Here is a 14,284-nt window from a genome sequence, read left to right on the forward strand (position 1 = left end):
AGTTGAAAGGGGTGTGTTCAAAAAAATAGCAGTGTGGCATTCAATCACTGAGGTCATCAATTTTGTGAAGAAACAGGTGTGAATCAAGTGGCCCCTATTTAAGGATGAAGCCAACACTTGTTGAACATGCATTTGAAAGCTGAGGAAAATGGGTCGTTCAAGACATTGTTCAGAAGAACAGCGTACTTTGATTAAAAAGTTGATTAGAGAGGGGAAAACCTATAAAGAGGTGCAAAAAATGATAGGCTGTTCAGCTAAAATGATCTCCAATGCCTTAAAATGGAGAGCAAAACCAGAGAGACGTGGAAGAAAACGGAAGACAACCATCAAAATGGATAGAAGAATAACCAGAATGGCAAAGGCTCAGCCAATGATCACCTCCAGGATGATCAAAGACAGTCTGGAGTTACCTGTAAGTACTGTGACAGTTAGAAGACGTCTGTGTGAAGCTAATCTATTTTCAAGAATCCCCCGCAAAGTCCCTCTGTTAAAAAAAAGGCATGTGCAGAAGAGGTTACAATTTGCCAAAGAACACATCAACTGGCCTAAAGAGAAATGGAGGAACATTTTGTGGACTGATGAGAGTAAAATTGTTCTTTTTGGGTCCAAGGGCCACAGGCAGTTTGTGAGACGACCCCCAAACTCTGAATTCAAGCCACAGTACACAGTGAAGACAGTGAAGCATGGAGGTGCAAGCATCATGATATGGGCATGTTTCTCCTACTATGGTGTTGGGCCTATTTATCGCATACCAGGGATCATGGATCAGTTTGCATATGTTAAAATACTTGAAGAGGTCATGTTGCCCTATGCTGAAGAGGACATGCCCTTGAAATGGTTGTTTCAACAAGACAATGACCCAAAACACTCTAGTAAACGGGCAAAGTCTTGGTTCCAAACCAACAAAATTAATGTTATGGAGTGGCCAGCCCAATCTCCAGACCTTAATCCAATTGAGAACTTGTGGGGTGATATCAAAAATGCTGTTTCTGAAGCAAAACCAAGAAATGTGAATGAATTGTGGAATGTTGTTAAAGAATCATGGAGTGGAATAACAGCTGAGAGGTGCCACAAGTTGGTTGACTCCATGCCACACAGATGTCAAGCAGTTTTAAAAAACTGTGGTCATACAACTAAATATTAGTTTAGTGATTCACAGGATTGCTAAATCCCAGAAAAAAAAATGTTTGTACAAAATTGTTTTGAGTTTGTACAGTCAAAGGAAGACACTGCTATTTTTTTGAACACACCCCTTTCAACTAATTGCCCAATTGCACAGCCTTAAGAGCGTGCATATCATGAATGCTGGGTCTTGTTTGTTTTCTGACAATCTACTGAACCTACTGGTAACTTGTTTGCCACGTAGCAATAAAAAATATACTAAAAACCTTGATTATTCTGGTTAGTCACATTGTACTGCTATTATTTTGAACAAGACTGTATATATATATATATACTGTTTACTGTGTCTGTTAAATTTGGCTTATACAGTTTTATTATTGACATTTAAAACAACATAATAAATATACAGGCAAGACTGGCAATGCGAACTGTGCAAAAGACTGCTGCTTGGCTCACAGCAGTAGGGCATTTCTACAAACTGATCAATAAAAAGACAGACCTTAACAGTTCATTGGTAAACTAGTTAACAGCCAAAACTAGAAGCTAGAGAGTCAAGGAATTTCAGAATTTTTCACGTTATGACTGTGTATATGTTTGTTTGTCATTTTACCATATTTCTTTGTTTTTGTATTTTTGTTTGTTTTTATTTGGAAACTGTGAGTCCCTCCACCTCATTAATATCTGCTTGTGTGCCTTTAAACACCACCTCAATGTAAACATGTAAGTATTGTTTGAAGTCATCTCAACTGAACTCATTTCACTATAAATATTAATCAACTGATCAATCAATCATCATTAAAGCATCTTCACCTGATGAGTGCTTGATGAGCTTTCATTCATATTCATAAACATCAAAACTCTAAAGTCAGAAATGCATAGTATCAGCTAATGTATTTACTGGACCCTGATTTTCAGAACTTTAATATCATCTCATATTTGCTATTAAAAAAAGATACATTGTTGCATTTAAAATAAAAAATAAGAAAGAAAGAATAAAAATTGGTTTTGGCTAAATCTTACATTTGTTGACATTTAAAGGGGTCATTGTCATACATTTTTGTTTATTAATGTTTATTTTCCCTAAGGTCCACTTATGAAATAATATATAATATATATGCCAAAATATTATAAGTTGACTATTTTCCACTTCCTCTCTGGCCCTTAGACTCAAAATCTGTTTTAGAGTCTGTTTATGTTCTTTTATGTTTTTTTAGAATTAGTTTTCCTGCTGTTCCCTGTATGTAAATGCCTTCTTTGCATGTGCAATGAGATACAATGCATTTGCTTTTGCTTACGAGCTGCGGGTTTGCTGTGAGAGTTCATATTGTTCTACTTCATCCCTAAATCATCTCCACTGAATATGCATGTGTGGCTAAATTTGTTAAGATCAGCCTAAAATGATATAGGGTCTTGTTAAAAAAAAAACTTTAACTGTTCGTTTCTATTGCTAAATAGAAAAAAAATATTATATTAAACTAAAAAATATATATATATTATTTTAACATTTTTCATTTTCACTTAGTTTTACTTGATGTAGTAAAATAACTAAAACTGGAATAAAATATGGATAAAAAAATATTTAGACAAAAAAATAATAATTATATATATATATATATATATATATATATATATATATATATATATATATATATATATATATATATATATATATATATATATATATATATAATTATTATTTTTTTGTCTAAATATTTTGTATGTATATATATATACAACTAACCCCCCCCCCAAAAAAAAAAAAATTGAAAAACAACAAAATAATTATAATAAGGATAATATTACAGTATGATTTCATAGCATATTAAACTCTTCTACCTATAAGACCATTTTGATTCTTCATAAGACCCTTTTAAAGTTGCTATAGCCATCTGTAGATGGATTCAGCATGGCGAATTCCACTGTGTCTGCGTATTAACACTCATGCTATGTGTTCTGAAGCCAGTGATGGTTTGTCAGATTGCTGCATGGCTTATTTTGGCTGATTGATTTATGATACAGCAATACATTTTTAGCATGCAAGCAGACAACCAATAGCTCTAATACTGAATACTGCTTCTTATATGTTGTAAAAAGTGAGTGTGGGTTATCAGTGGCTTTAAACCCCTGACCATGTGCCACATACAGCTTGTAGCAGGCATTTTCTGCTATCTGTTGGTTAGATGTTGGTCTTGCTACACTGATGGTCCACAGCCTCCCCCCGGTTTATTGATCTAGATTCAGCTGCCTTTGCAGCCCAGAGTAAGTCTGCTGATGACATCATCAAATCAGCCAAATTCCCCTCGGCGTACACCTCTGGTCCAGACTACCCAGCACAGATAGAGACAGACTGCTGGTCCTTCCCGATCTCCCATGCTGCCCTAGGTACTGTGGTCACCCATGATACATCTGTTCCCAAAGTCTAGTTGCTTCTGCCTTAAAGGGACAGGTCACCCAAAAATTCCTATTATTTACTCAACCTCATGTTTTTTAGACTCTGTATTTTTTTTTTTTCTTCTGTGAAACACAATTGAGGTGTGTTTCACACACACACCCACAAAAAAAATAATTAAAAAAATTTGGAATATGGGTGAGTAAAGTTAGAATTTTTCTGTGAACTAAAACCTTGCCGTGAAGATTTAAAGCTGATTTATTAACAGATTTGTATAGATACCGTAAAATGCTACTAAAGCTGCTTCTTCACTGAAAAGAATGTGGTGAAGGGAAAAAATAATTCAGAAATTGCTAGCAAATTTCACAAATAATTACAAAGAAACACATTGAATTAAGCATGGAATTTTGAAGCAGAAAGACTTAAATACTAATAATATTTCAATATAGTATTTGAATACTTAAAGTGCACTCAGTGCTGTCAGAGTTCTTTTTATTGTTTATTCTTGTATTATTATGCTGTTATATAAAAAAAACAGCTTTTGGTGCTGAATTGGTTAAAAAATTCAATTAATAATAAAAAAAGAAAAAAAATTCAACATTTTAAATTTTAAATAGCCCAGCTAACAGAAAACATTATCACAACATTCTGGCAAGGTTCTCTTAAAGTTATGACCAGTTATTACGTTTTTCCAATAACACTAAAAGAGCATTTGTTCGAACCTTTCTTGTGTTGTCAAAAGGTTAGCCATTTTTTTCGTATTGCTACTTGTTTCAGAAAGTAACATTCACATAATGGTTGTAAAATGGATTGTTCCCTTAACATTCATAACATTTTCACAGCTTAATTTTGAAATATTAACAAAACGTTCTTAGAACATATATTTGTTAGCTGGGCGGCTACTGAGAATGACTTCAAAGGTTTGTGTTGTCTTTCTGTCCATGTGTTAATGTGTAATCATTTTTCATGTAATTCACAAGTGATTATTTCATTACTATTCTGTAGACCGTAGTTCTGTAAAAAACAGTAAGTAGAAAACTGTGATGTATCATATAAAAACAGACTCTGCTTAATGCAGAATTTCTCATAGCACAGACTGGCTTAGTCTTTAATCAGTCTAGGTTCGCTTTTAGCTCTTCCGGCGTTTGTTTGTGTGTTGACCTACTAATGTGTTTTTGTTTTGGTGGTGGTGCTCAGGAACAGACGGGAGGAGAAGGTCAAGAGAGGAGGACGAGGAGGAGCTCCAGAAACGCAGACAGGTTCAGGAGGAACATCTCAATAAGGTTAAGAGATGTCTGTAACTAAAAGAATGATGCAACCTGCTCAACAATGCAACATAACGTCTAAAATGATTTTTGTTTCTGATTCCAGATCCAATCTGGTTTGGGGAAAATGATTCTTAAAGAGGAAAAGGAGAAAGGGATGATCAGAGAGCGTCACGCACGGAGCCTGTCAGCACAACGCTACGAACATGGAAGCAGTAATGCTACTCAGTACAATAGATTGCATATTAGATGTTCAAGATTAAGGAACAGGGCCATTCAGAATATATTTGAGAATTTAAAATTCTATCTGTAATTTGTGCAAATAGGATGCACAATTGTAATTAGAATTTAGAGGGATAGTCCACCCCAAAAATTATAATTCTGCTATTATTCACTCACCCTTACGTCGTTCCAAACCTGCACGCTTCCTTACTCTGTGGAAATCAAAAATAAGATATTTTGAAGAATGTTGGTTTACAAATAGTTTCTGGTTCTGGATGACATCAGTAGTATATCCAAAGAAGACACTGGAAGTCAATGGGACAGAATATTCATTTTTGAGTGGGGTATCCCTTTAAAGAATCAGAATGAATGGAATTAAATACATATTAAATATATATTATATTGCTTATTATATTTAAAATAAATTTAAAAGTATATAAAAAATAATGCTTAGACTTATATGTGTGTGTGTGTGTGTGTGTGTGTGTGCATTATTGAACAAATTTCATATTATAATTATATATTGAATGTGTATATAATTTCATAGTGAATGTGTTCAATATTATTAAAATTGCAGATCGAAATTCACCTTCTAAAACAGGCTCACTGCCTGGATACGGGCGAAATGGACTGCATCGGGTAAGATCCCTTTATTATTGTCACTCAGTATTTAAAATAATATAATATAATAGTGATAAAATATTATTTAATCCACTTTATTGGTTTCTTTTTTTCAGCCTCAGTCGACTGATTTTTCTCAGTACAACAGTTATGGAGACGTGTGCAGTGGGATGAGAGGTTGGTTTCATCCATCTTTTAGTTTAACTTTAATTACATGCATTAACATTGAATGAGAGCTAAAATAATCACAGTCATATATATTCTGGAAGTAGTATAAATTCATAAAGATGATAAAGCATCATGTTGTGCAGAAACTGTGATAGCTAGTATTTCTGATATGTATAAATATAAAAACAAATCTTTTTCTTTCTTTTTAACAGAATTTCAGGTATGTAGATTACCATTTTGAATCACTCTGTGTGTTCCCATGTATCCTTATTGCATCCTTATTATAATAATATGTCAAATTCTTTAAAATACATTCATACTTATTCATCCTACATGATTTGAAATCAGATTGAAAGAGACCGTTGACCTCTCATTAAGTGCTAGCTTCTCTCTCGATTAATGATTTGTTTCTAGCCCATGCATGATGGCCAGCGTACATCCACCAGAATGGACAGAGGAGTGTCTATGCCTAATATGCTGGAACCAAAAGCAAGTGTATAGCATAAAATTATCTGATATTTAAAATGGTTTTAATTATTAGGCTGTTCAGCTTTCAGTGAATTACTTGAATGTATTGTAACTATGCAGCCTGATTTATTAGATCCTATATTTCAAACATTAAATAAGAGTTGTGTACTGATTGATATGTCTCGGTTGAAGGTATATCCATATGAAATGCTTATGGTGACCAGCCGTAGTCGCTCCAAACTGCCCAGAGATGTGGACAGAACCAGACTAGAGGTAATTTCTCACAGCATTTGCATTTACATTCAGTCATTTAGCAGACACTTTTTTCCAAAGTTAATTACAAATGAGGACAATAGAAGCAATCAAAATCAACACAGATGAGCAATGATTAGTTTTCTGTGCAACAAAACCCTGTATTTCGATATATCCAAAAGAAAAGCCCACTAAGAAAAATAAAAATATTTTAATATACATTTTAATTTTTGTATTTGAATTACAAGTAAAGTTTCCACCCCTTTGGATTACACCATTTTAACACCGTATTAACAAACTAATAAACATAATGTGATGCATATTTGTCACTTATACATAAATGAAATCGGTAGGAAATTAGTAAGATTTCTGGAATAGTACTTAACCTAATAATTAAACTGAAGATTTTACCGTATTTTAACTATGTTCACTTTTGACTGAATTTAAACATATTTATGATGATTTTAAGCAATATAAAAAATTGCATTTTTAAAATAATTACTTTTATTTCACTTTCATACACACACACACACACATACATATATATATATATTTCTGCCACAAAATGAATAAATAAATAAATGACTTTTTATTTCATAGTTAAAAAAAGACTTTTTTTCACAATTTTAAGAGGAAAAAACTGAATTTCAAGATGTGAACTTTATAAATTCGGAGTTGTGAAATATAAGTTCAATTACAGGGACAAAAAAAAAAAATCTGAATTGTTTAATAAATAGTAGCAATGAAAAAAGTATGAGGAAAAAATCTGAAGATGTGAGATATAACAAGTCAGAATTGTGAATTGCAAGTAAAGAAGCTAGAAATTATGCAATATCAGATTTAAAGTCTAAATTGTGATATAAGTAGGCTAATTGCATTTTTTTTTTTTTATCTTCCTGTGTGGCCTTATTATTATTATTTTGCCTATATTAAAACCAATCTTACAATCTGAACTATGTGTTCCAAATGGATGTTTATTTTATAAATCTTAACATTAAATAATTTTAATACTTAAAATATATATGATAGGAACGATTTTTGCTCTTTTTCTTCTTTTTCACCTGCGTTTCCAGCGCCATCTGGCTCCGGAGATGTTCTTTGAAATCTTTGGGATGCAAATTCAGGAATTCAGCAGGTTACCTCTGTGGAAACGCAATGAACTGAAGAAGAAAGCCAGACTCTTCTGACCGTGATCTGCACTCAATCACATTGTGTTGATTTTCTTGATGGTTTACTCCTCTTCTGTTGTTTCATGCTAAAACAATAGTCAGAAGAAAGCTCCATGCTGCAATATTATCATATGATATCAGTTTGTAATAAACAGAGGGTCTAAGCATTTCATCTGTATCTTCAAAATTCTCAACACTTTATTTTTCATCTCTGTCACTTAAATTTTCGCTCATCTAGAAATGAGTCAACCTTTTTTTGTTCTTTGTTGTTCTTGCATATTTTTTTTAAATTATGTTAATGCAGGTCTGATAATCTGAGCCTTTTGTACATTTGCAGTTATAATGCTTTTAAATCACGATTCCAGTAAAGACTCCTCTGTTAGGAACACTTTTGGTTCTGGGAGGGTTGTAGATGCTAAACTGAGTAGGTGTCTGTTTCTTCATAGGCTACCTGTTTTGAGTGCAGTCAGCGAGACTAAATCCATATCCATGTATTCACCCTTTACTATTGTACCAGCCTCAAATTAACATCTGTTTAATTAAAGGTAAAGTGTATCATTTCTGTGCCAACAGCAGCCCTAAACAGAATTGAAAAAAAATACTGATCACTATCAAACACACATTTTTCATTGGTCAAACCAACATCATTGGTAACTTTTCGATTTTATACCACTAATGGTTCAGAAGTGAAACACTTTATGCTTTCTGTGCTGATCTGTGCTTAACTCTTGAATCAATGCTGATGTCCCTGGTATATTGTAAATGTAAATAATAGAATACAAATTTAAGGTAAAAATTAACTGCATTTGCCTTTTTTTTTTTAAGAGCGAATACTCATTCACACTGCCAGTTTATTGTATTTCAATTGTATTTCTGAGTAAAATTAAAATGTCTCAATGTGCAGCTCTCAGTAAAAACCAAAGGCATTACAGTACATTATATTATGTTTATTATTTCGTCCTCATTAATCAAATCAATATGTATTATTGTGTCTTCATATACAGAGGGCACTGGACTTCCTGTGAAGCTAGTATAGTGAATTATTAGCTGGACCAAATCAATGAATTCAGATGAAAACACTCAATAAACACCATAACTACATTCACAGGTTTGAATAAACTTTGGGTAAATATAATACATTTCCTTCCTCTTCTCTTTCTTCATCACATACTCACAAACATATTCATATAATTAGGTGTAACTGACTATATATATATATATATATATGTGTGTGTGTGTGTGTGTGTGTGTGTGTGTGTGCGTGCGTGCGTGCGTGCGTGTCTGTGTGTGTGTAAAAGTTTTATTGAGAATTTAGAAAGCAATACGACGCAATGACGTCGGAAATATGCTAATTGACGGAAGACGTCATCCAGCGACTTTTCAAGCGGACTTGACTTGTTTCCACTCACTGAAAGTGTAGGCTACTTAACACAAACATCAGTAAGTAATCGAAGGGTTTAATCTGCTCTGTGATGTTTTGCGTACCATGACTGAGGTGCCCTTGAGCAAGGCATCGAACCCCCAACTGCTCCCCGGGCGCCGCAGCATAAATAGCTGCCCACTGCTCCGGGTGTGTGTGTGTGTGTGTGTGTGTGTGTGTTCACTGCTCTGTATGTGTGCATTTCGGATGGGTTAAATGCAGAGCACAAATTCTGAGTATGGGTCACCATACTTGGCTGAATGTCACTTCACTTCCTCACTTCACATTTCATCCCGTCTGATGAAATTTAAAGACAGTAAAAAATATAAAAATGAACCTCAAATTTGTACACAAAATGTATCTCCCTCACCAAGCAGTGACTGACTTGAACTGTTTATTCTCATTCTGTCAGGCATAATGATATTTATTTGCCATGTTATTTCTGCATGTCTGATTTTGCCTTTTATAATGATGATTCTTTTAATTTACAACGAATTTCTAAAAATGTCAAAAGGTCCCGCAATGATTTTAATACTGCATTTCTCCACTAGAGGGCCACAGTGTATATTTGCTGGTGTCCATGCATCTTACCAAAGTCCTTGTTATAAATTGTCTCTGATCTTACAGGGTGTTTAATATAATAATCCACTAAAATTATTGTATCTCTTTGTCTCAGATCAGTGCAGTTGCCAATGACCTTTTGTTTTCTAAAAAACACAAGTTTTCTATGCACTAACCTCACAGAAATCTTTTTACATTTTCTTGGATTTTCTAACACATTACTTAGCACACAAATATTTAAGTCTGATTGCAGGTTACTTTTATTTTTGTGCACACTTGGTTTCTATCATGTAGGTGAAATCTAGTGCAGAGGCTGTCTCTTGACAATGCTGTATGTTGACTCGTAAAACATGACGTGTGTGTGTGTGTGTGTGTGTGTGTGTGTGTGTGTGTGTAGTGCCAGACAGTGATCAGTTCTGTGGCTCTTGTTTGTATTTGTAGGTTGGGCTATTAACAGTCCTCTCTTTAATTAAACTGTCCTGTCTTTCATTTAAACAGACCAGCAGGGCTTGTATTAACCCTTAGACTTTTCTCTCTCTCTCTTCCTGAAATGAACAAAATCCATCCAAGATGACAGATGAAACGGGAATACTGCTGATTATAAATGCAATTAAGTCAATACATGAAAATGACTGAATAAAGATCATTTTGTATTATATTAATGCTCTTTAAAGGAATAGTTCACCAAAAAAAATTAATTTGCAGTAAAAAAAATTACTCACCCTCAGGCCATCAAATATGTAGATGAATTTGTTTTTTCATGGGAACAAATGTGGTTGAAATTTAGCATTATATCACTTGTTCACAAATGGATCCTCTACAGTGAATGGGTGCCATCAGAATGAGAGTCCAAACAACTGATTAAAACATCAAAGTAATCAACAAGAAATACATACCACTCTAGTCCATCGATTAACATCTTGTGATGTGAAAAGCTGGGTGTTTGCAAGAAACAAATATATCAAGGCATTTTAACTATAAAGCATTGCTTCAGGCTGAAATACCAATCTATAATCCATAATAATGTTTCCTTGAGTAAAAAAGTTCACCCCTTGTTTTCTTCTCAACAGCACAATGGTGCTGATCTGTGCATATTTCTCTCCTGATTCAGACTTTTTCATTGGAGAAATCAGTATTATGGAAAGATGACAATATGGTTTGAATTTATATACGTCTTGATGTAGAATTAGTAACAAGCTGTTAATTGATTATGAGGGCACCAATTCACTGTAGAAGATCCATTTGAGAGCAAGTTGTGAAATGCAAAATTTCTCCAAATCTGTTGCAATGAAGATACAAACTCAACTTCATGTTGGATGACCTGAATTCCTTTTATATAAATAACTTAGCAACTCTATTGTAATCAACTGTGATGGGTAAAGTCTCAAATGCTATAAGTTGCTGCTTATGCTGACTGTTCCCCCAGTTGATTGCTTATGAGTTTTTTCTCTCTCTTTCTGTGTGTGTGTCTTAATGGCTGAAAGGTATGTATGTGTTGTGTGTTATCTGTCTGATGTTGACCTGGATAAGCAGCAAAGAGCAAACAGATCATAAAAAGCCATAAAGTCTGTGTTTATTGTCTAGAGCAAACCAGCTCAACAGAAACGGCGTTCTCTAATGTGCACTCATTCTGTGCTTTTTCTGTTTGAATGCATTTGAAAATCTGCTTATGCGTTGTTTTTTTTGTTTTTTTTTCTCGACATATATGGATACCCAGATGGCCTGCTGTGGAATTCTTAAGTATTTATAAATACACTTCCTCTCCGAGTCTTCTTCCAAATCTTTCTTATCCAGTGAATCTTGAACCCGTTGACCTTAGTGTGTTCTGAAGCAGGTGACAGAACTTCAATCAGACAGTGAATATGATCTATCTATCTATCTATCTATCTATCCATCTATCTATCTATCTATCTATCTATCTATCTATCTATCTATCTATCTATCTATCTATCTATCTATCTATCTATCGTTTCTTGTCTGGCTTCTGGCCACAACATCATCAGATTTATTATCACTTTTCACATTATTCACAAGAAATCATGAAAACAACTACTGGTTTATGTAACGTCCCAAATCCACTTGATTCACAGAGACAAAAAAGGGCCATGCTAATGAAACGTCAGTGCGTAATATGATTTTTTCAAAGTCAGTGAGGCAGAAAGAGTTTCTTGCCGTCCAAGTGAAAACTCACAGAGCATAACCCGTTTCCCAAACTCCTCTATTCATGACTATAATCCGTGACAGTTGACTCTACAAGCAGATGAGGACTCCTATCGTCTCCCTGAATGCATCGTAATCTCACGTATGATTTCTCTGTTGTGTTTTTGAACATATTCTGCTTTGACTGATGACTTTAAGTCCTGTTCCTGCTTGTTGACTTGTTGATTTGTTCGCAGGACTGAGATAAGAGTCCAGAAATGTGGAAGTTACTCTGTCACGAACAGGCCCTGTTTACTATTAAAGATAAAGTGTGCAATATCTATGCGACTAGTGGAACAAAATGGAATTGTAATCTATTTATTTTTTAGATAATAATAAACCTCTTGCGAGTTTGGAGTGACACTACTTGTTGAGTTAATTTTTTTAACTTGGTGCCACTAGTGGTGCAGAAATGGCTTGTAAACTTGTAAACCGGGTCCAATTTGTAACTCACTCAAACCACTTTCAGAGCTGATCATTTCCAGATTCTCTAATGCATGGTTCTGGTTTGTCTGTTGTTGTTTTCTCTCTGAGGGGGGTGAAGATCTGCCTTGTTCTGCCTGTTTTGACCTCAGTGTGGGGCCGTCTGATAAAACTGCATTGGTATGTGGTTGTGTGTTTAAGGGGCAGATGATAATGTGGCACAGCAGGAGAGATCCTTCAGACTGTGATGTAAAAGTCTAGTTATGCCTTTGAATTGCAATTCTGTGGGAAAATTTGCACTTAAAAACAGCAACAAAAGTTAATAGATCGGCAAGAATGTTATGTTGTTTTTTTACAGTCTTAATTTGGTTCTGCTTCCACTTAAAAAATGTCATTAATATATTTCAACTGTCGTGTTGTAGATTAATCTATATTGTTGCAACCTATTTGCAATAGATTTAGTTATTAATTAGATTTATTAATTAGATTTAGTAATTTGTATTTTAAAATAATTTAAAAAATTTTAAAAAATTTATTTTATTTTTTATTTTTTGTGTATGTGTGTGCGTGAATACTTTTATTCAGCAAGGACATTGATGATATAAAAACAATTTCTATATTAAATAAATGCTTTCAGCTTCACCATCTCAAGAAGATTTTTTTTATTTTATTTTTTTTTATAAGTTTTTATAGTTCATAAACTTTTTTTCATATTTCACTTTTTTCCCATAATGCAGTGTTGAAACAGGCTTCCATACTAATATATGGTGCAATAACATTAAACAAATTACTATAAATGAAGCAATAAATAGAGTTTAATATAAATAAATAAATACAATATATAATATGTGAAGAGGTAGATTGTGTTCAATGGGTGACTGCAGGATTTAATTCGATTTTCGATCAATTGAAAGATGGAAACAAGACTTAATTAACCAGTGTACAAAAGAATGATAAAATATTAGATGGCACACTATGTAATTTGAATTGATTGAATAGAATTGGAACCTTGTTAAGTGTCTTTATGAGCAACTTTTTGCTAAAGTGCTGGTTATGTCAGTTAAATGCTATTGATTAAAAAAGATGAGCACATGCAAACAGCTGCTAACCCAAATTAAACACCAGCAGTCACATTGCCGCTTCCATAAAGCAGGACTGACATCTCCTAACAGGAAGTGGTTGTACAATAGAACAAGAAGCAGATTTAGCTGAGCTGCTATTGATTCTTGAATTGATTTTATCTTATGTCTGTAAGTGGACTTTTATTACTGCTTTAAATTATGGCATCTTTAATTAGTGAGACTGGACCAAGGGTCACCTAAAATAAGAGGCTCAGATATGACACGAAAGAAGCTTATAGTAACCCAAACATTATGAATCCACTATATCATATGACTAGAACAGCTTACACTGACACATTTCCTTCCGTCAGATGGAGTCATCTAAAGCTTGAGCTCAACAATCCTTGCCTCTCAGCTAAACAGACCAGCATTAACTAGCACCAGATCAGCACTAACCAGTATAAACCAGTCTTCCTTCTCACATTCAAATACGTTTTTTTTTTTTTTTTTTGTATATTCATTAGAAGAAAACATTAGCAGCCAGTTAGCGCCCAGTTTATATCCATGTGAGAGATGTTCATGCAATTTGTGTGTGTTTCTGCTTATGTCTACAGCACTCGTTAAGGTTGGTGTGTGTGTGTGTGTGTGTGTGTGTGTAAATGCTCCTGACATGTTGGGCTACAAGGTATCTCATGTTTTTGTTGTCTCAGAGCGTATGTTATTAAAATATCATTACAATAAGCATGTACAAGATTGTGCATAGTCTAATAAACTGTACTCCTTTGACCAAATGCCTAATTAATAAAGACTAATGCCTCAGTTATAATGGCTAATGAGAGCTTGGTGAAATAATGCATGCAAATGTATTTTCATTGTAGTAACTGTTCTGCAAGTATAATAATTTTGCATGCATTATTTCACCAAGCTCTCATTAGTCTTTATCA

General features: G+C 33.9%; 1 protein-coding gene across 15 annotated transcripts in view; it reads left to right on the top strand.

Moving 5' to 3' along the window:
• Window positions 1-8,773, top strand: part of LOC113112416 (actin-binding LIM protein 1-like) — a 38,481-nt gene extending 29,708 nt beyond the window's left edge. For 5 of the 15 annotated variants that reach the window (XM_026277972.1, XM_026277966.1, XM_026277969.1 and 2 more), the window contains 9 exons: window positions 3,358-3,504; window positions 4,709-4,794; window positions 4,883-4,991; window positions 5,576-5,637; window positions 5,736-5,796; window positions 6,000-6,007; window positions 6,202-6,276; window positions 6,448-6,528; window positions 7,581-8,773. In XM_026277972.1, the coding sequence (XP_026133757.1) occupies window positions 3,358-3,504; window positions 4,709-4,794; window positions 4,883-4,991; window positions 5,576-5,637; window positions 5,736-5,796; window positions 6,000-6,007; window positions 6,202-6,276; window positions 6,448-6,528; window positions 7,581-7,694 (743 nt within the window). In that variant the 3' untranslated portion in view covers window positions 7,695-8,773. Of the gene's footprint in view, window positions 1-3,357; window positions 3,505-4,708; window positions 4,795-4,882; window positions 5,005-5,575; window positions 5,638-5,735; window positions 5,797-5,999; window positions 6,008-6,201; window positions 6,277-6,447; window positions 6,529-7,580 lie in introns of those variants that run through there. The other 10 variants (XM_026277973.1, XM_026277975.1, XM_026277979.1 and 7 more) reach the window with 5 other exon arrangements.
• The last annotated feature ends 5,511 nt before the right edge of the window (window positions 8,774-14,284 follow it).

This window comes from Carassius auratus, chromosome 13, assembly GCF_003368295.1.
Source record: "Carassius auratus strain Wakin chromosome 13, ASM336829v1, whole genome shotgun sequence".
Classification (NCBI taxonomy): domain Eukaryota; kingdom Metazoa; phylum Chordata; class Actinopteri; order Cypriniformes; family Cyprinidae; genus Carassius; species Carassius auratus.